This window comes from Cherax quadricarinatus, chromosome 3 (assembly GCF_038502225.1).
Source record: "Cherax quadricarinatus isolate ZL_2023a chromosome 3, ASM3850222v1, whole genome shotgun sequence".
In the NCBI taxonomy this organism is placed as follows: Eukaryota; Metazoa; Arthropoda; class Malacostraca; order Decapoda; family Parastacidae; genus Cherax; species Cherax quadricarinatus.
The window spans coordinates 36,613,968-36,639,421 of NC_091294.1; the positions used below are offsets into that span (position 1 = coordinate 36,613,968).

Here is a 25,454-nt window from a genome sequence, read left to right on the forward strand (position 1 = left end):
CTGCTCTCTCTCCTCTCTCTCTCTCCTCTCTCTCTCTCCTCTCTCTCTCTCCCTCTCCTCTCTCCTCTCTCTTCTCTCTCTCTTCTCTCTCTCCCTCTCTCTCTCCTCCTTCTCTCCTCTCTCTCTCCTCTCTCTCTCTCTCTCTCCCCTCTCCCTCTCTCTCTCTCTCTCCCTCTCCTCTCTCCTTCTCTCTCCTCCTTCTCTCCTCTCTCTCTCCCTCTCTCTCCCTCTCTCTCTCCTCTCTCTCTCTCTCTCTCTCTCCCTCTCTCTCTCCACTCTCTCTCCCCTCTCTCTCTCTCCCTCCTCTCCTCTCTCTCTCCCTCCTTACTCTCCTCTCTCTCTCCTCCTCTCCCTCCTCTCTCTCTCCCTCACTCTCCCTCTCCTCTCTCTCTCTCTCTCTCTCCTCTCCTCTCTCTCTCCTCGCTCTCTCCTCTCTCTCCCTCTCTCTCCCTCTCTCTCTCCTCTCTCCCCTCTCCTCTTCCCCTCCTCTCTCTCTCCCTCTCTCTCCCCTCCCTCTCTCTCTCCCTCCCCTAACCAAAAAAAAAAAAAAAAAAAAAAAAAGCAAATATGGGTGGCCTTAGAGGACGGAAAACCAGAGATCTGGTAGAAGACCAGGGAGGAAAGACTGGGGTTAGAGCTCCCAAAGGGAGGAAAGTGGGAAGGAAGATAGTAGAGCTTGGTAAGAAAATGGAGGCGGATAGCTGAGAGTGCAGGAGATTAGAAGTACAGGCCTTAGCAGCAGAAGCTAGGAGTACAGTGCTTAGAAAGCACCAAAATCAAAGCAGGTGAAGACAAATGACAATTCAGACGTGACATCAGGAAATTCAAAGTCAGGCGCGAACAAGGATGGTAAGCAACAAACGAGGAGACATGCCGTACAGGAAGGCCCTATCAGACCCGTGAGGCCAGGGGAAAGACGACGAGCACTGAGATCAAACGACGGAGTCTGAAGACAATGATGGAAATTCAGAGTCAGGGGCGCGGAACAGGGGATGGTAAGCAACAGCGGAGACATGCGTGCACGAAGGACCTATCAGACCCACGTGGGGCCAGGAAAGACGATGAGCACACTAAGATCAAGCGACAGGTCAGAAGAAATGAAGGTTGTTATATGCAGAGGTTCTAACAGCCAACTGCAGTAGCACGGGACAGCTGGCCAGGAAAGACAGTCCACTAAGATGATGTTTCAGATATGACAGGGACTGAAGGCAAGAATTTATGTCAATGGAAGGAAACATAAAATGCCTCCAGAGGAAGCAGATGGAGACTCAGTGGGAGGAGAAAGGGCAGTCAGTTTTCAATGTACGGGCTCCAAAGAAGCCAAGGGCCAACTTTGAAGAAATAAAACAGGAGGAGAAAAAAATGATTGAAAGGCATCATGAAAACAATAGGGAGAGCAATATGACCAGGTGACAAATTTTCCAGAGAGGTGGGTGGTTTGCAGGTGGAAGGATCTGACCTGTCAGAGTAACAGGAAGAATCCAGTTCGAATCAGGATTCTGCAAGAGAAAGCAAGACTGAGAGACAAGAGGGAGTGCAGAGAGTATCCTCGACAGCGACAGAACACAAGAAGAAAGGACTACACTGAAAGAGAGAGGGTGCAGAGACACTGGGAGGAGGAACGAAGCAATGAAATAGACAGGACCCAGACACAGGAGGGAAGGCAAACCGCACCCTGAATCTCCCACCAAGACCCCACCCGCGACATTCCCAGCACAAACTGAGCAACCTATACTCCAACCTCACTGTTCCTCTGCCACCTTCCCCCATATCACAAACCTCACCCAACAGCTGTCCCTTATGGGCATTCTGACCACCCCATCAACACATACCCCCACCTACACCACAGCCCCATAGGCCCCCACAAGGCTCTCCCTCCCCAACCTGACACTTGCATAATACTACAATGATAGAAAAAGAAAACTAAAGGTTTAGTACACAAATGCGGATGGAATAATATGAATAAACATGAGAGTGGAATGAAAAGAATCAGTGAAAAATCCCCAGACATCATAGCAGTCACAGAAACAAAACTCACGCTGAGATAATAACAGACACAATCTTAACAGGATATCAGATCCTGAGGAAAGATAGAAGGAGTAGAGGAGGAGGGTTGCACTGCTCATAAAACACCAATGGGGTTGAGGGAAATGGAAGGCATGGACATGATTGGAGAAAGAACTACATTGTAGGTACAATTCAGTCCGGAGAACATAAAAGTAATCATTGAGTGATGTATAACCTACAGAACTGCAGGAGGCCAAGAGAGATGCAGAGAAGAAAACAACAGGGTGATGGTGGACACACTGGCTGGGAGTGGCAAGAAAGGCTCACTCCCGAGCAGAGCAAAGTTACTGAAGTAATGGGCGATTTCAACCACAGGGAGATCGACTAGGGAAAACTTGAACCACGCAGGGGGTCCCGAAACATGGAGAGCAAAGATGATGGATGTGGTGCTTATCAACCTCATGCATCAGCATGTCAGGGACACAACCAGAGAGAGAGGGAGAATGAGCCAACAACACTGGATCTTGTGTTCACCCTGAGCAGTTCAGACATCGAGGACATCACTTACGAGAGGCCCTTGGAATAGCGATCATGTGGTTCTGAGTTTTGACATATGGTAGGTTACAAGTGGAGAAGGTAACAGAACTGAAGGGACAGGCCAAACTATAAAGGGGACTACACAGGTATGAGAAACTTCCTGCAGGAGTTCAGTGGGACAGAGAAATGGTAGGAAAATCAGTAAACGAGATGATGGAATATGTGGCAACAAAGTGCAAGGAGGCAGAGGAAAGTTTGTTCCCAAGGGAAACGAAATAATAGGAAGACAAGACGAGTCCTTGGTTTGCAGAAGAAGAAGGTGTAGGGAGGCAAAAGCTAAAATGCAGAGAATGGAAAGGTACAGGAGGCATAGGACCCAGGAAAACAAGAGTTAGTGAAGAGCCAGAGAGCAGTATGCGCAGCAGATAAGGAGGAGGCCCAGAACAGTATGTAAAAACGACCTTGCCATAGCATCAGAAGTCAAATCTGACCCAGAAACTGCTGTATAGCCACATTAGGAAGAAGACAACAGTCAGGACCAGGTGATAAGGCTGAGGAAGAAGGTGGGGAACTCACAAAAGAAACGATCCAAAGAGGTATGTGAGGAGCTCAACACGAGATTTAAGGAAGTATTTACAGTAGAGACAGGAAGGACTCTGGGGGGACAGACCAGATGGGGACACCAACAGAATACACACCAACAAGTGTTGGGCTGAAACATACATACAGTGAGGAGGAGGTGAAAGAGAGAGCTGCTAAAGGGACATCGATACACTCCAAAGGCAATGGGACGGACAACATCTCTCCATGGGTCCTTAGAGAGGAGCAGATATATTTGTGCGTACCATACAATCTTGCTTACATCTGGAAACTGGGCAACTACCTGAGGTATGGAGAGACAGCAAATGTAGTTCCCATTTCCAAAAAGGAGACAAGAAAAGAGAGGCACTAAACTATGAGCCTGTGTCATTGACGTGTATAGTATGCAAAATTATGGAAGATTATCAGGAGAGAGTGGTGGAGCACCTGGAACAGAACAGGGTATAAATGCCAATAGCACGGATTCACGGAAGAACGATCCTGTGTCACAAACCTTCTGGGTTTTCTGATAAAATAACAGAAGTAAGACAAGAGAATTGGGTTGATTTACCTCTTCTTGGACTGCAAGAGGCCTTTGACACAGTTCCTCACAAGGGTGTAGTGCAGAAGCCAGGCATCAGGCGCATATAACAGGAAGAGAGGGCACTGCAATGGATCAGAGGCCACCTGACGAGGCAACAACGAGTCATGGTACGTAATGATGTATCACGAGTGGGCACCTGTGTTGAGCGAAGTCCCACAGGGAGTCGGTCACAGGACCAGTGCTATTTTGGTATATGTGAACGACATGACGGAAGGGTTAGACTCAAGTGTCCCTGTTGCAGATGATGTGAAGTTAATGAGAAATTAAATCTGATGAGGACCAGGCAGGACTTCAGGGCCTGGACAGACTGGACACCTGGTCAGCAAATGGCTTCTCGAATTTAATCCTGCCAAATGCAAAGTCATGAAGATAGAGGAAGGGCACAGAGACCACAGACAGAGTATAGGCTAGGTGGCCAAAGACTGCAAACCTCCTCGGGAGAAAGATCTTGGGGTGAGTATAACACCGAGCATGTCTCCGGAAGCACACATCAATCAGATAACTGCTGCAGCATATGGGCGCCTGGCAAACCTGAGAACAGCATTCCGACACCTTAGTAAGGAATCATTCAAGACACTGTACACCGTGTATGTCAGGCCATACTGGAGTATGCAGCACCTGTTTGGAACCCGCACTTGATAAAGCACGTCAAGAAACTAGAGAAAGTACAAAGGTTTGCAACAAGGTTAGTTCCAGAGCTAAGGGGAATGTCCTATGAAGAAAGATTAAGGGAAATCGGCCTGACGACACTGGAGGACAGGAGGGTCAGGGGAGACATGATAACGACATATAAAATACTGCGTGGAATAGACAAGGTGGACAAGGGACAGGATGTTCCAGGGAGGGGACACAGAAACAAGAGGCCACAATTGGAAGTTGAAGACACAAATGAGTCAGAGAGATAGTAGGAAGTATTTCTTCAGTCATAGAGTTGTAAGGCAGTGGAATAGCCTAGAAAATGACGTAGTGGAGGCAGGAACCATACACAGTTTTAAGACGAGGTTTGATAAAGCTCATGGAGCGGGGAGAGAGAGGGTCTAGTAGCAACCGGTGAAGAGGCGGGGCCAGGAGCTAGGACTCGACCCCTGCAACCACAAATAGGTGAGTACAAATAGGTGAGTACACACACACACAGGAAGGAAGGAGGAGAGACAACAAGAAATGACCGTGAAGTATGTGAGGAACTCAACAAGAGATTCAAAGAAGTGTTCACAGAGGAGACAGAAGGGGCTCCAGAAAGACGGAGAGGTGGGGCACACCACCAGGTGCTGGACACGGTACACACAACCGAGGAAGAAGTGAAGAGGCTTCTGAGTGAGCTAGATACCTCAAAGGCAATGGGGCCGGATAACATCTCTCCATGGGTCCTGAGAGAGGGAGCAGAGGCACGATATGTACCCCTAACAACAATATTCAATACATCTATCGAAACAGGGGGATTGCCTGAGGCATGGAAGACAGAAAATGTAGTCCCAATCTTAAAAAAGGAGACAGACATGAAGCACTAAACTACAGACCAGTGTCACTGACATGTATAGTATGCAAAGTCATGGAGAAGATTGTCAGGAGAAGAGTGGTGGAACACCTAGAAAGGAATGATCTCATCAACAGCAGCCAACATGGTTTCAGGGAGGGGAAATCCTGTGTCACAAACCTACTGGAGTTCTATGACAAGGTGACAGCAGTAAGACAAGAGAGAGAGGGGTGGGTGGATTGCATCTTCTTGGACTGCAAGTAGGCGTTTGAAACAGTACCACACAAGAGATCAGTGCAAAAACTGGAGGTACAAGCAGGGATAACAGGGAAGGCACTACAATGGATCAGGGAATACTTGTCAGGAAGACAGCAGCGAGTAATGGTACGTGGCGAGGTGTCAGAGTGGGCACCTGTGACCAGCGGGGTCCCACAGGGGTCAGTCCTAGGACCAGTGCTGTTTCTGGTATTTGTGAACGACATGACGGAATGAATAAACTCCGAGGTGTCCCAGTTTGCAGATGACGTGAAGTTGATGAGAAGAATTCATTCGATCGAAGACCAGGCAGAACTACAAAGGGATCTGGACAGGCTGCAGACCTGGTCCAGCAATTGGCTCCTGGAGTTCAATCCCACCAAGTGAAAAGTCACGAAGATTGGGGAAGGGCAAAGAAGACCGCAGACGGAGTATAGTCTAGGGGGCCAGAGACTACAAACCTCATTCAAGGAAAAAGATCTCGGGGTGAGTATAACACCAGGTACATCTCCTGAAGCGTACATTAACCAAAAAACTGCTGCAGCATATGGGCGCCTAGCAAACCTCAGAACAGTATTCTGACATCTTAATAAGGAACCGTTCAGGACCCTGTACACCGTGTGCGTTAGGCCCATATTGGATTATGCGGCACCAGTTTGGAACCCACACCTAGCCAAGCACGTAAAGATACTTGAGAAAGTGCAAAGGTTTGCAACAAGACTAGTCCCGGAGCTAAGAGGTATGTCCTGCGAGGAGAGGTTAAGGGAAACCAACCTGACGACACTGGAGGACAGGAGAGATAGGGGGCATATGATAACGACTTACAAAATACTGAGAGGAATTGACAAGGTGGACAAAGACAGGATGTTCCAGATATTGGACACAGCAACACGGGGACACAGTTGAAAGCTGAAGACACAGATGAATCACAGGGATGTTAGGAAGTATTTCTTCAGCCACAGAGTAGTCAGGAAGTGGAATAGTTTAGGAAGCGATGTAGTGGAGGCAGGATCCATACATAGCTTTAAGCAGAGGTACGATAAAGCTCATGGTTCAGAAAGAGTGACCTAGTAGCGAACAGTGAAGAGGCGGGGCCAGGAGCTGTGACTCAACCCCTGAAACCACAACTAGGTGAGTATATATATATATATAAATATATATATATATATATATATATATATATATATATATATATATATATATATATATATATATATATATATTATTTTATTTTATTATCACACTGGCCGATTCCCACCAAGGCAGGGTGGCCCGAAAAAGAAAAACTTTCAATATCATTCTCTCCATCACTGTCTTGCCAGAAGGGTGCTTTACACTACAGTTTTTAAACTGCAACATTAACACCCCTCCTTCAGAGTGCAGGCACTGTACTTCCCATCTCCAGGACTCAAGTCCGGCCTGCCGGTTTCCCTGAACTCCTTCATAAATGTTACTTTGCTCACACTCCAACAGCACGTCAAGTATTAAAAACCATTTGTCTCCATTCACTCCTGTCAAACACGCTCACGCATGCCCGCTGGAAATCCAAGCCCCTCGCACACAAAACCTCCTTTACCCCCTCCCTCCAACCTTTCCTAGGCCGACCCCTACCCCGCCTTCCTTCCAGTTCCACTACAGACTGATGCACTCTTGAAGTCACTCTGTTTCGCTCTATTCTCTCTACATGTCCGAACCACCTCAACAACCCTTCCTCAGCCCTCTGGACAACAGTTTTGGTAATCCCGCACCTCCTCCTAACTTCCAAACTACGAATTCTCTGCATTATATTCACACCTCACATTGCCCTCAGACATGACATCTCCACTGCCTCCAGCCTTCTCCTCGGTGCAACATTCATCACCCATGCTACACACCCATATAAGAGCGTTGGTAAAACTATACTCTCATACATTCCCCTCTTTGCCTCCAAGGACAAAGTTATTTGTCTCCACAGACTCCTAAGTGCACCACTCACCCTTTTCCCCTCATCAGTTCTATGATTCACCTCATCTTTCATAGACCCATCCACTGACACGTCCACTCCCAAATATCTGAATACATTCACCTCCTCCATACTCTCTCCCTCCAATCTGATATCCAATCTTTCATCACCTAATCTTTTTGTTATCCTCATAACCTTACTCTTTCCTGTATTCACTTTTAATTTTCTTCTTTTGCACACCCTACCAAATTCATCCACCAATCTCTGCAACTTCTCTTCAGAATCTCCCAAGAGCAGTGTCATCAGCAAAGAGCAACTGTGACAACTCCCACTTTATGCGTGATTCTTTATCTTTTAACTCCACGCCTTTTGCCAAGACCCTCGCATTTACTTCTCTTACAATCCCATCTATAAATATATTAAACAACCACGGTGACATCACACATCCTTGTCTAAGGCCTACTTTTACTGGGAAATAATCTACCTCTTTCCTACATACTCTAACTTGAGCCTCACTATCCTCGTAAAAACTCTTCACTGCTTTCAGTAATCTACCTCCTACACCATACACCTGCAACATCTGCCACATTGCCCCCCTATCCACCCTGTCATACGCCTTTTCCAAATCCATAAATGCCACAAAGATCTCTTTAGCCTTATTTAAATACTGTTCACTTATGTGATTCACTGTAAACACCTGGTCCACACACCCCCTACCTTTCATAAAGCCTCCTTGTTCATCTGCTATCCTATTCTCCTATATATATATATATATATATATATATATATATATATATATATATATATATATATATATATATATATATATATATATATATATATATATATATAGGAGAATATATATATATATATATATGTATATATATATATATGTATATATATATATATATATATATATATATATATATATATATATATATATATATATATAATTATATATATATATATATGTACCTGGTAAAGTGTATGGTAGAGTTATAATTGAAAGAATTAAGAGTAAGACGGAGAATAGGATAGCAGATGAACAAGGAGGCTTTAGGAAAGGTAGGGGGTGTGTGGACCAGGTGTTTACAGTGAAACATATAAGTGAACAGTATTTAGATAAGGCTAAAGAGGTCTTTGTGGCATTTATGGATTTGGAAAAGGCGTATGACAGGGTGGATAGGGGGGCAATGTGGCAGATGTTGCAAGTGTATGGTGTAGGAGGTAGGTTACTGAAAGCAGTGAAGAGTTTTTACGAGGATAGTGAGGCTCAAGTTAGAGTATGTAGGAAAGAGGGAAATTTTTTCCCAGTAAAAGTAGGCCTTAGACAAGGATGTGTGATGTCACCGTGGTTGTTTAATATATTTATAGATGGGGTTGTAAGAGAAGTAAATGCGAGGGTCTTGGCAAGAGGCGTGGAGTTAAAAGATAAAGAATCACACACAAAGTGGGAGTTGTCACAGCTGCTCTTTGCCGATGACACTGTGCTCTTGGGAGATTCTGAAGAGAAGTTGCAGAGATTGGTGGATGAATTTGGTAGGGTGTGCAAAAGAAGAAAATTAAAGGTGAATACAGGAAAGAGTAAGGTTATGAGGATAACAAAAAGATTAGGTGATGAAAGATTGAATATCAGATTGGAGGGAGAGAGTATGGAGGAGGTGAACGTATTCAGATATTTGGGAGTGGACGTGTCAGCGGATGGGTCTATGAAAGATGAGGTGAATCATAGAATTGATGAGGGAAAAAGAGTGAGTGGTGCACTTAGGAGTCTGTGGAGACAAAGAACTTTGTCCTTGGAGGCAAAGAGGGGAATGTATGAGAGTATAGTTTTACCAACGCTCTTATATGGGTGTGAAGCGTGGGTGATGAATGTTGCAGCGAGGAGAAGGCTGGAGGCAGTGGAGATGTCATGTCTGAGGGCAATGTGTGGTGTGAATAATGCAGAGAATTCGTAGTTTGGAAGTTAGGAGGAGGTGCGGGATTACCAAAACTGTTGTCCAGAGGGCTGAGGAAGGGTTGTTGAGGTGGTTCGGACATGTAGAGAGAATGGAGCGAAACAGAATGACTTCAAGAGTGTATCAGTCTGTAGTGGAAGGAAGGCGGGGTAGGGGTCGGCCTAGGAAGGGTTGGAGGGAGGGGGTAAAGGAGGTTTTGTGTGCGAGGGGCTTGGACTTCCAGCAGGCATGCGTGAGCGTGTTTGATAGGAGTGAATGGAGACAAATGGTTTTTAATACTTGACGTGCTGTTGGAGTGTGAGCAAAGTAACATTTATGAAGGGATTCAGGGAAACCGGCAGGCCGGACTTGAGTCCTGGAGATGGGAAGTACAGTGCCTGCACTCTGAAGGAGGGGTGTTAATGTTGCAGTTTAAAAACTGTAGTGTAAAGCACCCTTCTGGCAAGACAGTGATGGAGTGAATGATGGTGAAAGTTTTTCTTTTTCGGGCCACCCTGCCTTGGTGGGAATCGGCCGGTGTGATAATAAAAAAATAATAATGTATATATATATATATATATATATGTATATATATATATATATGTATATATATATATATGTATATATATATATATGTATATATATATATGTATATATATATATATATATAATACTGTATGTTCTACAGAAATCTCAGTTTGACAGACTGTCTTCAAGTGTCCAATGAGCCTGTGCTCACTGCAACCTGTTTCCTGTTCTTAACTGACATGAGTGGAATCCGGTGTGGTCTTCTGTTGCTGTTGCCCATCTACTTCAAAGGTCGACGTGATATGCGTTCAGAAATACTCTTCTGCATTGCACTGTCGAAACGCATGGTTACTTGAGTTACCGTAGCATTCCTGTCAGCTTGTGCCAGTCTGTCCATTCTCCTCTGACCTCTTTCATAAACAGTACGTTTTCGTCCACAGAACTACACTCATTATTATTATTATTATTAAAGATTCGCCGGTATTCTCCAGGACTGGGTCTTTTCCAAGTGGTGGCCCGGTTTTGGCTCCCTCTCTAGGGAGTGTCTGAGACCTAAGTCTCCCATGGGAGGAGGCACAAGTACCCCCTCATCTTAGGGACCAACTGCCCCCATGCCTCTCTGGTCTGCCATCCCCGCACAAGGGGGCTAATGGGAATGACAGTCTTGTGAGCTGTAAGCACGGGCTCAGGCACCTACCCTACCCTAGAAGGGCTGGGCATGGTGTCGATGTTGAATTACACTCACTGAATGTTTTATGTTTAAAACACCATTTTCTGTAAACCCTAGTGACTGTTGTGCGTGAAAATCTCATAAGATCAGCAGCCACTGAGATCCTCAAACAAACCTTATGCCACCAACAAACATTCCTCGGTCAGAGTCACTTTGATCACATTATTTTCTCCATTCTGGTGTACGATTTTTAACAACTACTTAACCTCATGTCCATGTCTGTATGCTTTTTTGGTATTGCGATGCTGCCACGTGATTGGCCGATTAGGCGAAAAATGTACGTAATGAAATGGCCAATCACTATATTTACAGAAGCTACAAATTTCTCCTATGGTTGGTGAATATGTCAAATGATTATAAAAACTGCTTTTCATAGATGTGTTATTTCTTAATTACAATTACTATAATATTCATAAATATGATGTATCTCCTAACTTGAGCAGATTGTGTTCTATTATCACGCCAAAATGTATATGAATACAAACTATTTTCAAAAGAAGTGCTGTTGTTCAAATGTATTTTTTTTTCAATGCTGGTTATTAATCCTGAGACTTTTCGGAAATTTACAACGATGATTCTTGTGCCTTCAGTGTGGCAAGAGTTGTGAACGCCTCCTCCCCTTTAGCTAGGAATATATTTAAATTTTTACGTTCGCTATTAATATACTAACAGCAGAATTAGACTTAAAAGTAGATGCAGTAATAGTAGCTGCAATAACAGCGATACTGTTCCACTGGTCCACTTTCTTCTCCGATGTAGCTGTGGAGAGTGTCAATAGTCAAAACTCTGCATAAATGTTCCTTATCATCTCATGGTGCAAGGTTGCCAGCTGGTACAATGCTGTAATGCTTTTCCTTCCCAAGCGGAATTGTCTCATGTTGCAGGGCAACCCGGGTACAATAATTTGATATTTTCCGAACGTTAGGATCTGTTCAGCGGACGTATACTACTGACCTGAGATAATGCGCTCCTCACTAGCTTGGATGACGACACTGCTGGTGCTAGTGCCTGCCACATGTAAGTTAAGCCTTATTGTTTTTCATCGTTACTGTTCGAAGCATGACAGTTATCATCAAGTGTCTCATGTATGTATCTGTGTGTACTCACCTGTTTGTAGTTGCAGGGGTCGATTCATAGCTCCTGGCCCCTCCTCTTCACTGATTGCTACTGGGTCCTCTCTCTCCCTGCTCCATGAGCTTTATCAAACCTCGTCTTAAAACTATGTATGGTTCCTGCCTCCACTACGTCACTTTCTAGGCTATTGCACTGCCTGACAACTCTATGACTGAAGAAATACTTCCTAACATCCCTTTGACTCATCTGAGTCTTCAACTTCCAATTGTGACCCCTTGTTTCTGTGTCCCATCTCTGGAACATCCTGTCTTTGTCCACATTGTCTATTCCGCGCAGTATTTTATATCATGTCTACCCTGACCGTCCTGTCCTCCTGTGTGTGTGTACTCACCTAGTTGTACTCACCTAGTTGAGGTTGCAGGGGTCGAGTCCAAGCTCCTGGCCCCGCCTCTTCACTGGTCGCTACTAGGTCACTCTCCCTGAACCATGAGCTTTATCATACCTCTGCTTAAAGCTATGCATGGATCCTGCCTCCACTGCATCGCTTTCAAAACTATTCCACTTCCTGACTACTCTGTGGCTGAAGAAGTACTTCCTTACATCCCTGTGATTCATGCGTGTCTTCAACTTCCAACTGTGTCCCCTTGTTGCTGTGTCCCATCTCCGGAACATCCTGTCTTTGTCCACTTTGTCAATTTCTCTCAGTATTTTGTGTATGTCGTTATCATGTCCCCCTTATCTTTCCTGTCCTCCAGTGTCGTCAGGATGATTTCCCTTAACCTCTCCTCGTAGGACATACCTCTTAGCTCTGGAACTAGTCTTGTTGCAAACCTTTGCACTTTCTCTAGTATCTTTACGTGCTTGGCTAGGTGTGGGTTCCAAACTGGTGCCGCATTCTCCAATATGGGCCTGACGTACACGGTGTACAGGGTCCTGAACGATTCCTTATTAAGATGTCGGAATGCTGTTCTGAGGTTTGCTAGGCGCCCATATGCTGCAGCAGTTATTTGGTTGATGTGCGCTTCAGGAGATGTGCCTGGTGTTATACTCACCCCAAGATCTTTTTCCTTGAGTGAGGTTTGTAGTTTCTGGCCCCCTAGACTGTACTCTGTCTGCGGTCTTCTTGGCCCTTCCCCAGTGTTCATGAATTTGCACTTGGTAGGGTTGAAATCCAGGAGCCAATTGCTGGACCAGGTCTGCAGCCTGTCCAGATCCCTTTGTAGTTCTGCCTGGTCCTCGTCTGATTGAATTCTTCTCATCATCTTCACGTCATCTGCAAACAGGGACACTTCGGAGTCTATTCCTTCCGTCATGCCGTTCACAAATACCAGAAACAGCACTGGTCCTAGGACTGACCCCTGTGAGACCCCACTCCTCACAGGTGCCCACTCTGACACCTCACCACGTACCATGACTCGCTGCTGTCTTCCTGACAAGTATTCCCTGATCCATTGTAGTGCCTTCCCTGTTATCCCTGCTTGTTCCTCCAGTTTTTGCACTAATCTCCTGTGTGGAACTGTGTCAAACGCCTTCTTGCAGTCCAAGAAAATTCAATCCACCCAACCCTCTCTCTCTTGTCTTACTGCTGTCACCTTGTCAAAAAACTCCAGTAGGTTAGCGGCACAGGATTTCCCGTCCCTGAAACCATGTTGGCTGCTGTTGATGAGATCATTCTTTTCTAGGTGTTCCACCACTCTTCTCCTGATAATCTTCTCAATGACTTTGCATACTATACATGTCAGTGACACTGGTCTGTAGTTTAGTGCTTCATGCCTGTCTCCTTTTTTAAAGATTGGGACTGCATTTGCTGTCTTCCATGCCTCAGGCAATCTCCCTGTTTCGATAGATGTATTGAATATTGTTGTTAGGGGTACATATAGTGCCTCTGCTCCCTCTCTCAGGACCCATGGAGAGATGTTATCTGGCCCCATTGCCTTTGAGGTATCTAGCTCACTCAGAAGCCTCTTCACTTCTTCCTCGGTTGTGTGTACTGTGTCCAGCACCTGGTGGTGTGCCCCACCTCTCCGTCTTTCTCGAGCCCCTTCTCTCTCCTCTGTGAACACTTCTTTGAATCTCTTGTTGAGTTTCTCACATACTTCACGGTCATTTCTTGTTGTCTCTCCTCCTTCCTTCCTTAGCCTGATTACCTGGTCCTTGACTGTTGTTTTCCTCCTGATGTGGCTATATAACAGCTTCGGGTCAGATTTGGCTTTTGCTGCTATGTCGTTTTCATATTGCCGTTGGGCCTCCCTTCTTATCTGTGCATATTCATTTCTGGCTCTACGACTGCTCTCCTTATTTTCCTGGGTCCTTTGCCTTCTATATTTCTTCCATTCCCTAGCACACTTGGTTTTTGCCTCCCTGTACCTTTGCGTGGACCATGGGCTCATCCTGGCTTTTTCATTAATCCTGTTACCCTTGGGTACAAAGCTCTCCTCAGTCTCCTTGCACATTGTTGCTACATATTCCATCATCTCATTAACTAGCTTTTATGCTAGTTCTCTGTCCCACTGAACCCCGTTCAGGAAGTTCCTCATTCCCGTGTAGTCACCTTTCTTGTAGTTTGGCTTCATTCGTCCTGGTTTTCCTGCTTCCCCCTCCACTTGTAGCTCTACTGTGTATTCGAAGCTTAAAACCACATGATCGCTGGCCACAAGGGGTCTTTCATATGTGATGTCCTCAATATCTGCACTACTCAAGGTGAATACTAGGTCCAGTCTTGTTGGTTCATCCTCTCCTCTCTCTCTTGTAGTGTCCCTTACGTGTTGGTACATGAAGTTTTCCAGTACCATCTCCATCGTCTTAGCTCTCCATGTGTCTTGGCCCCCATGTGGCTCCAAGTTCTCCCAATCGTTCTCCTTGTGGTTAAAGTCACCCATGATCAGGAGCTTTGCCCTGCATGCATGAGCTCTTCTGGCCACTGCAGCCAGTGTGTCAACCATCGCTCTATTGCTCTCCTCATACTCTTGCCTTGGCCTCCTGCTGTTCTGTGGTGGGTTATACATCACTGCAATTACCACCTTGGGACCTCCAGAGTGAAGTGTTCCCGCTATGTAATTGCTTGCTTCTCCGCTGTCTTCTCTCTCCAGCTCATCAAAATTCCATCGGTTTTTGATCAGCAGTGCCACTCCTCCACCCTCCTGTTCCCTCTGTCTTTCCTCAGGATTTGGTGTCCTATTGGAAAGATGGCATCTGTTATCATACCTGTTAGCTTGGTTTCTGTGAGAGCTATGATGTCCGGTGATGCCTATTTGACTCTTTCGTGCCACTCCTCCCACTTATTTGTTATTCCATCAGCGTTTGTGCACCATCCCTTCAGTTTCCTTTCCAACACTGTGGTTTGGGGGGCCTGTGAGGGTGGGAGACCTGGTAGCATACTGTGGGATTCTATAGCTGGGCGTTGGGTGGAAGCTGTGGGAGTGTGTGTGTGTGTGTGTGTGTGTGTGTGTGTGTGTGTGTGTGTGTGTGTGTGTGTGTGTGTGTGTGTGTGTGTACTCACCTAGTTGAGGTTGCAGGGGTCGAGTCCTTGCTCCTGTCCCGCCTCTTCACTGTGTGTGTATGTATGTATGTATGTATGTATGTGCGTGGTGCCCTTTAAACCAAACTTTCCTATTTGACCTATTTGGCAAAGGACTTCTTTACCGAATCAGCAAAATTAAAATAAGTTTTTTCCGTAAATCGGTGAAAATGTATCAGAACATAACGAACAAATAATAGGCCGAATAAGGCAAGTGATAATTTGTGTATGCAATAATTTCGCAAAAATCATTCGGAACCTAACGAAAAAAATGTTTCATTGTGTTTGTGTATGATTAAATTATTGTAAACTTATCTAAAATATATTTAGTTGGATTTGGCTAAATTAAATTGCGCTTATTATAATAAGGTTAGGTAAGTTTTCTAAGGTTCTTTTGGAACAAAATTATTAATTTTTACTTTAACATAAATGAAAAAAATACATATCATCTTTAAACGTATAAGAGAAAATTTTAGAACTTTCTTATTCGGCAAGTCTGCCTATTAGATATAAATATAAATAAATAATTAAATATATATAAATATATATATATATATATAATATATATATATAATATATATATATAATATATATATATATAATATATATATATAATATATATTATTTTATTTATTATCACACCGGCCGATTCCCACCAAGGCAGGGTGGCCCGAAAAAGAAAAACTTTCACCATCATTCACTCCATCACTGTCTTGCCAGAAGGGTGCTTTACACTACAGTTTTTAAACTGCAACATTAACACCCCTCCTTCAGAGTGCAGGCACTGTACTTCCCATCTCCAGGACTCAAGTCCGGCCTGCCGGTTTCCCTGAATCCCTTCATAAATGTTACTTTGCTCACACTCCAACAGCACGTCAAGTATTAAAAACCATTTGTCTCCATTCACTCCTATCAAACACGCTCACGCATGCCTGCTGGAAGTCCAAGCCCCTCGCACACAAAACCTCCTTTACCCCCTCCCTCCAACCCTTCCTAGGCCGACCCCTACCCCGCCTTCCTTCCACTACAGACTGATACACTCTTGAAGTCATTCTGTTTCGCTCCATTCTCTCTACATGTCCGAACCACCTCAACAACCCTTCCTCAGCCCTCTGGACAACAGTTTTGGTAATCCCGCACCTCCTCCTAACTTCCAAACTACGAATTCTCTGCATTATATTCACACCACACATTGCCCTCAGACATGACATCTCCACTGCCTCCAGCCTTCTCCTCGCTGCAACATTCATCACCCACGCTTCACACCCATATAAGAGCGTTGGTAAAACTATACTCTCATACATTCCCCTCTTTGCCTCCAAGGACAAAGTTCTTTGTCTCCACAGACTCCTAAGTGCACCACTCACTCTTTTTCCCTCATCAATTCTATGATTCACCTCATCTTTCATAGACCCATCCGCTGACACGTCCACTCCCAAATATCTGAATACGTTCACCTCCTCCATACTCTCTCCCTCCAATCTGATATTCAATCTTTCATCACCTAATCTTTTTGTTATCCTCATAACCTTACTCTTTCCTGTATTCACCTTTAATTTTCTTCTTTTGCACACCCTACCAAATTCATCCACCAATCTCTGCAACTTCTCTTCAGAATCTCCCAAGAGCACAGTGTCATCGGCAAAGAGCAGCTGTGACAACTCCCACTTTGTGTGTGATTCTTTATCTTTTAACTCCACGCCTCTTGCCAAGACCCTCGCATTTACTTCTCTTACAACCCCATCTATAAATATATTAAACAACCACGGTGACATCACACATCCTTGTCTAAGGCCTACTTTTACTGGGAAAAAATTTCCCTCTTTCCTACATACTCTAACTTGAGCCTCACTATCCTCGTAAAAACTCTTCACTGCTTTCAGTAACCTACCTCCTACACCATACACTTGCAACATCTGCCACATTGCCCCCCTATCCACCCTGTCATACGCCTTTTCCAAATCCATAAATGCCACAAAGACCTCTTTAGCCTTATCTAAATACTGTTCACTTATATGTTTCACTGTAAACACCTGGTCCACACACCCCCTACCTTTCCTAAAGCCTCCTTGTTCATCTGCTATCCTATTCTCCGTCTTACTCTTAATTCTTTCAATTATAACTCTACCATACACTTTACCAGGTACACTCAACAGACTTATCCCCCTATAATTTTTGCACTCTCTTTTATCCCCTTTGCCTTTATACAAAGGAACTATGCATGCTCTCTGCCAATCCCTAGGTACCTTACCCTCTTCCATACATTTATTAAATAATTGCACCAACCACTCCAAAACTATATCCCCACCTGCTTTTAACATTTCTATCTTTATCCCATCAATCCCGGCTGCCTTACCCCCTTTCATTTTACCTACTGCCTCACGAACTTCCCCCACACTCACAACTGGCTCTTCCTCACTCCTACAAGATGTTATTCCTCCTTGCCCTATACACGAAATCACAGCTTCCCTATCTTCATCAACATTTAACAATTCCTCAAAATATTCCTTCCATCTTCTCAATACCTCTACCTCTCCATTTAATAACTCTCCTCTCCTATTTTTAACTGACAAATCCATTTGTTCTCTAGGCTTTCTTAACTTGTTAATCTCACTCCAAAACTTTTTCTTATTTTCAACAAAATTTGTTGATAACATCTCACCCACTCTCTCATTTGCTCTCTTTTTACATTGCTTCACCACTCTCTTAACTTCTCTCTTTTTCTCCATATACTCTTCCCTCCTTGCATCACTTCTACTTTGTAAAAACTTCTCATATGCTAACTTTTTCTCCCTTACTACTCTCTTTACATCATCATTCCACCAATCGCTCCTCTTCCCTCCTGCACCCACTTTCCTGTAACCACAAACTTCTGCTGAACACTCTAACACTACATTTTTAAACCTACCCCATACCTCTTCGACCCCATTGCCTATGCTCTCATTAGCCCATCTATCCTCCAATAGCTGTTTATATCTTACCCTAACTGCCTCCTCTTTTAGTTTATAAACCTTCACCTCTCTCTTCCCTGATGCTTCTATTCTCCTTGTATCCCATCTACCTTTTACTCTCAGTGTAGCTACAACTAGAAAGTGATCTGATATATCTGTGGCCCCTCTATAAACATGTACATCCTGAAGTCTACTCAACAGTCTTTTATCTACCAATACATAATCCAACAAACTACTGTCATTTCGCCCTACATCATATCGTGTATACTTATTTATCCTCTTTTTCTTAAAATATGTATTACCTATAACTAAACCCCTTTCTATACAAAGTTCAATCAAAGGGCTCCCATTATCATTTACACCTGGCACCCCAAACTTACCTACCACACCCTCTCTAAAAGTTTCTCCTACTTTAGCATTCAAGTCCCCTACCACAATTACTCTCTCACTTGGTTCAAAGGCTCCTATACATTCACTTAACATCTCCCAAAATCTCTCTCTCTCCTCTGCATTCCTCTCTTCTCCAGGTGCATACACGCTTATTATGACCCACTTCTCGCATCCAACCTTTACTTTAATCCACATAATTCTTGAATTTACACATTCATATTCTCTTTTCTCCTTCCATAACTGATCATTTAACATTACTGCTACCCCTTCCTTTGCTCTAACTCTCTCAGATACTCCAGATTTAATCCCATTTATTTCCCCCCACTGAAACTCTCCTACCCCCTTCAGCTTTGTTTCGCTTAGGGCCAGGACATCCAACTTCTTTTCATTCATAACATCAGCAATCATCTGTTTCTTGTCATCCGCACTACATCCACGCACATTTAAGCAACCCGGTTTTATAAAGTTTTTCTTCTTCTCTTTTTTAGTAATTGTATACAGGAGAAGGGGTTACTAGCCCATTGCTCCCGGCATTTTAGTCGCCTCATACGACACGCATGGCTTACGGAGGAAAGATTCTTTTCCACTTCCCCATGGACAATAGAAGAAATAAAAAAGAACAAGAGCTATTTAGAAAAAGGAGAAAAACCTAGATGTATGTATATATATATATGCATGTGCGTGTCTGTGAAGTGTGACCAAAGTGTAAGTAGGAGTAGCAAGATATCCCTGTTATCTTAGCGTGTTTATGAGACAGAAAAAGAAACCAGCAATCCTACCATCATGCAAAACAGTTACAGGTTTTTGTTTCACAGTCATCTGGCAGGACGGTAGTACTTCCCTGGGTGGTTGCTGTCTACCAACCTACTACCTATATATATATATCTATATATATCTATATATATATATAGATATATATATATATATATATATATATATATATATATCTATATATATATATATATATATATATATATATATATATATATATATATATATATATATATATATATATATAGATATGAATGTATGTATGTATGTGTGTGTCGTGGCGAATAGGTAAAACTTGCAATTTTGGCTTAAATAGCAACGTTCATTGTTACCCTGATGAAAACCAGTTTCATTTTTTATTTTTCTTAGAAAAGTATAATTTGCTTTTTAACATCTTAAACTTTGATTCCAAATCACTACTAAAGTGAATCACGATGAGAATATACATATATTGAACTTATTTAAAAACACCTGAAATAGTTGCAGATTAACTGCCATCGAGTCCAGATTTAAATGTTTAAAATAAAAATTCTCAAAAATCTTTAAGTCTGTGCATAATCTCTAATTTTTAAATTTGACTTCTCATGTTTATGGTTATATTTTAATATGATTGGAACTGCTACTTTGTTTGGTTTGTCTAGACTCGAGAGGGGTAAGAATTTTGTGCTCAATAATTCTAATATTAAAAATGAAACCAATATGCATATACAGTGGACCCCCGCTTAACGATCACCTCCAAATGCGACCAATTATGTAAGTGTATTTATGTAAGTGCGTTTGTACGTGTATGTTTGGGGGTCTGAAATGGACTAATCTACTTCACAATATTCCTTATGGGAAAAAATTCGGTCAGTACTGGCACCTGAACATACTACTGGAATGAAAAAAGTTCGTTAACCGGGGGTCCACTACTGTGCATTTGAAAACAGGAAAGAGGCAAGAGAATGTTTAAGTCTGACAAGACGATATTTTGTTAGAGTGAACTTGAATTCCCTTTCTTAATAGCTAGTTTGTGATAATTTAGGACACTGGGTCCTGTTAATATAATCTTATTTATCTAAAACGAAAAGATTAAAATAATAGACATTATGTTAGGCGAGAGTTTTTCATGTATGATCCAACAATTATTAAAATGTTTTGTTCTTAGTGTGTAAATGGTTTAATTATTAGATTTGTTTAACAGTATCTTCAACGAAGTGGGAAAATACATCGTGAAAAATTTCTTATAACATGTTGGTTAAAGTGGACAGTCATCAAGCTTCATTTCATTAAAATGTGAATCACATTGAAAACTCAGCGGTATATACACCGAAAAGTGTAAAGTGGATATCTCTCAGTGCATATAGATTGAGGATTTACTTTATTTTTTTTTATTATAGGGATTAAAATATCCATGAATGGAAGTTTCCAGGTTACATCTGGCCTTACTGGGTCTCTTGTAGTACGTAGATTTAAAGTTAAATTTCTGACATATAATCACATTCTGAAGAAAGTGAAGACATGAAACTGACCATAACTTTCCCTGCTCTGACCCAGCAATTAGTAAGGCCCGATGTCCTCGCTTTTGTCCAGAGTATTACCAACCAATCTGCGGCTCTGACAACATAACGTACGAGAACCATTGTAAGCTCCGTAAGGCTTCTTGTGGAGCCCGACAACTACTCAGGAAGCTGCACAACGGCTCTTGTAGTAAGTATGTACATAGGTTTTAGTCTTGCCACTCAAGTAATAAGTGACAGCATTTCAGTGCAAGTTATTGGCTCGCAGTCGAAGGGACCAGGGATCGATTCCAAGGCGGGGAAAGAAAAATGGGAAGATTTCCTTTCACCTTCTGCCTTTGTGTATTATCCGATATATATATATATATATATATATATATATATATATATATATATATATATATATATATATATATATATATATATATATATATATATATATATATATATATATATATATATATATGCTCTTGCTTTCTATTTAATTTTTTTCTGGTCCTTATTCCTGTTTAATTTTTATATTTTTTCTAACATTCAGCAGAAACTAGAATGCAATTAATTTATTTATAATAATAAGAGCCCTTGCCTTAACATAGCTCTTAGTGATACCGCTCTTACACAGCGAAAATAATATCCGTTTATAGAAAATATAATGTTTCTTAACCAGTGTGCATTCTGTTTAAATGTAGTTTCATTTCTGGTTTCAGGTGATTAATGACTATTGTTGTACTTTATCAAGTTCTAGTCTGTTATTTTAAGGAGCTAGAAAAAAAACTTTTTAAAGGCAGCAGCATTTGTAAAAAATCGTTTAGACCTGTTCGCTTTAATATTTTTCCTCTGTTCTCCATTAACTCAAGAGGAAAATTAATAATTATACGTTGTGATTCAAAACCATTAAGTTATCTTTTAATAACAGGTCTTGAAATAATAAATCTTTTAATAATAGGTCTTAAAATAGTAAGTCTTTCAGTTATAGGCTTCGCAAATGTTGTTTTTATTGAGTTGGAAATATATCCATGTAAATTAGAACTATATACATTTTTATTTTTCAGCAAATCTATCACAGACACAAAGCCCAACCTTGTGTTAATTACGTAATATAACATAACTTATTCCCAACCAGAGTATTTAATGTCAGCAGAAATTTAGTTGTCATTAATTAACTCCAATGAAATACATGAATCTCTGAGAAGTTTTAAGTAAATTAAATATAATCTATGTTTGTTGGACAAACCGGTTCATGTTTTATAAGAAGTTACTAACGGTAGTAATTTATGCAACTCTGCAGTTGTAAAAAGTGACTTTCTACTTTCTAGAACCGATGACTCAATGTCCCAATGCTTGCATTTTGCAATATGATTATGTGTTTGGGAGGGACGGAAAGATCTAAGGCAATTCCTGATTCCTGGGCATCATGGAGTGCAACAACCCCCACTCCAACCTGAGCATTGCCTATATATTACTGTATATACATTTTTGAAGTAGGATATAAACCTAATTTTTATAATAGGTGGGGTCCGCTAAGAGTAGGTGTGGAAACCCATAGCTCTGGGAATGTAAAAAAAAAAAAAAGTTTCAAAGAAAAATATCAAGAATTTCTCCTTGAGGCTATTTGAATATTATACTTTTGCCACACGATAAGTATTAAGCAAGCACACACACACACACACACACACACACACACACAAGCATTTCTCACTTCCCAGCAACAGTTTCTCTCTTCCCACACTTTAGCAAGTAATAATTTACTTCCCAGATCCAGTGGCTCAGTGTCCCCAGGCTTGCACTAGGGAGTACCGGCCCGTATGCGGAACGGACGGAAACACCTACAGTAATGCCTGCGTCCTAAGAGCTAAGGCCTGCAACAACTCTCAGTTGAACTTGAAAGTTGCCTATGAGGGCGTATGTCGTGAGTTCTGAATTTCGTCTGCTTATTTATGTTTCCAAAGACTTTATACATTTAATTTTGCTTATATTTTTTACCTATATATATATATATATATATATATATATATATATATATATATATATATATATATATATATATATATATATATATATATATATATATATATATATATATATATATATATATATATATATATAGGGAGGTACCACCTCAAGAACTGTCCTAGGGACCCTCATCCTCAGAGAAAAGAATAAACTTGCTTCAGGGAAAACTCAAGGTTCTTCCTGATGCTGTTTGAGAATTTTCTCCTACACTCTATTCCTACATCCTCCTACATTCTATTCCTACTATATTTATTTACCTATTTATGTATGCATTTATGTATCTGTTAGGAAACGCACTCAAGCAGAATATTAACCATAAGAGTCCAGAATGGCGAACACGACCTCGAAAGCGAGTTACTAGAGTTTTGTTAGAATCACTTCTTTTCATTTTTTTGTGACTATGTTCTTCAGTTACAAGTGCAAACCGAGAGAGGTATCCCTTGTATAACATAATTCCTCCTCTCGGAAACCAATATCCCATTTTGTTTTTTCAAACTGGCAAATTTGTTACTACACAGGCTAAATTTCTAAATTTCTTTCTAAAAATAAGATACGACGTCTCTGAACGTTTCAAGATGATTAGAAGAGTTATTCTCAAAATTTTGTATGGAATCCAGTATCGACATATTTTTAATGAATTTGACACATTACTTTCTATACCTAACTAATAAGAACATTTCTGAATATTTGAGACACTTATGCAACATATGGGAATCTTTATTGAAGAAACGTTTCGCCACACAGTGGCTTCATCAGTCTTATACAAAGCAGGAAGGTATAAGGAGAGGAGGAGTTTGAGGTAATCAGTCCCTCAGCCTGGAGTCGATGTGTTCAGTCCAACAATCTTGTAGAAAGTACAGCACAGGGCCGTAGACGTGGCTTATATACTGTAGTCAGGTGAGGCGAAGCAGGAGGAGGAGGCGGCGGGGTCATAGTTGAACCATCCACAAGTCTAAGTAGGTCTTCGTCCAAAGATTGGACAAGTTTTAAAGAATTCTTTGTATCATCATGGAGAATTATTTTATATTAAATTCATTGAATTTATTAATGCCAGTTAATATAATAAGATGGCTTGGTTATAAGAAAACTTGTGACAATGTTTTGTTACACTGGCTATCACAGGGACTCAGTTACACACACACACACACACACACACACACACACACACACACACACACACACACACACACACACACACACACGTATATACAACAGGCCTAGTGTCTAATCGACATGTGCCTAGGACAAAATGGTAACTAACAGCAAAACCGACAAACCAATAACCAAAGATTGAAATGTTGACACTTGTTCAGGCAGAAACGTTGCATAACTTTGATTCTGCAACAAGTAGCTCTTTTTTTTCCCAGGCCTGGAAACTCAGTGTCCCGAAATATGCACTTTGCAATACGATCCCGTGTGTGGGACGGACGGAACGACGTATAGCAACTCCTGTTTTCTGGAAACTGTGGCCTGCAACAACCCTCTTCTGAACCTGACCATTGCATACAGAGGCAAATGTCGTGAGTGCCGACTTTCGTTTGAGAGTTTATATTTTCTTGTTTTATTAATGAACATAACTATATTTTTACCTGATTTTATATAATCTCTTTCTCTTGATATATCATATAAATGTATTTACAAATACTCATGAACACAGAATATTTACCGTGAGAAGGATGAGGTTGACAACTACATTTGTGGAGACAGAAGGACAACGCATTTATGAAACTGTATCCAGCTATTTATCTACTTATCAGAATTGACGACTCAGTGTCCCAACGTTTGTACTTTGCAATACGATCCAGTCTGTGGTACGGACGGAAAGACTTACAGCAACTCTTGTTTCCTGAGTATTGAGGCATGCAACAACCCTCAACTGAACCTGAGCATTGCACATAACGGCAGTTGTGGTAAGTGTTGACATTCATGTAACTGTTTATATTTCCAAATTTGATAATATAATATGCAATGATTTTATTTCAACCATAATTTATCTCATGTATCTCAGGGTATACTTGGAATCTGTATTTACAACCACAACAGCCTTGTAAATATTTACAGTTGGGGGACCATATACTAGCGTGCCGATTCCTCGGTGACCTTGATTCCAGGTTCATCTAACAACAACAACAGAAAAAATGGCTTCCATATTCATACCCAATACCTTTGTGTAATAGAATAAAGGCAAATTTTTTGTTGAATGCTTAGTTCTCGGCCAGCCTCTGAGTAATTTAAATATTTTCACTACTTAAATTATATCACCATATACGTTTAATAACCGTGTATGAAAGCTTTCATTATTAAAACTGTATAGTAAATAAATCTTTACATTTAAAAAATACTAAGTATGAAAAGACAGGAATAAATTACCATTATTTTCATTTACTTGTTAAATCAGTTATCTGGTGATGACTCTGTAGCAAGTGATGCGCTACTTCACAGAGACGAAGGATCAGTGTAACAAGCCTTGCACTTTGGAATTTGATTCTGTGTGTGGGACGGATGGAATGACCTATGACAGCTCTTGCTTACTGGAAATTACAGCCTGCATGAACCCTGACGCAAATCTAAGCATTGCCCATAATGGCTCATGTCGTGAGTTTTTACTTTCGTTTTTGTAATGTTCTTGTTTCCTGTTTTATATAT

At 41.7% G+C, this 25,454-nt stretch overlaps 1 protein-coding gene across 9 annotated transcripts in view; it reads left to right on the top strand.

Moving 5' to 3' along the window:
- LOC128706518 (serine protease inhibitor dipetalogastin-like) overlaps window positions 1–25,454 on the top strand; it is a 35,146-nt gene that overhangs the window by 4,572 nt on the left and 5,120 nt on the right. For 7 of the 9 annotated variants that reach the window (XR_011392776.1, XR_011392774.1, XR_011392775.1 and 4 more), the window contains 6 exons: window positions 11,519–11,610; window positions 20,833–20,985; window positions 22,552–22,704; window positions 24,176–24,328; window positions 24,566–24,718; window positions 25,251–25,403. Coding sequence is in view for 2 of the 9 variants with exons in the window: in XM_070091270.1 (XP_069947371.1) it covers window positions 11,556–11,610; window positions 20,833–20,985; window positions 22,552–22,704; window positions 24,176–24,328; window positions 24,566–24,718; window positions 25,251–25,403 (820 nt within the window). In the remaining 7 variants the exon portion in view is untranslated. Of the gene's footprint in view, window positions 1–11,477; window positions 11,611–20,832; window positions 20,986–22,551; window positions 22,705–24,175; window positions 24,329–24,565; window positions 24,719–25,250; window positions 25,404–25,454 lie in introns of all 9 variants that reach the window. The other 2 variants (XR_011392782.1, XR_011392781.1) reach the window with 1 other exon arrangement.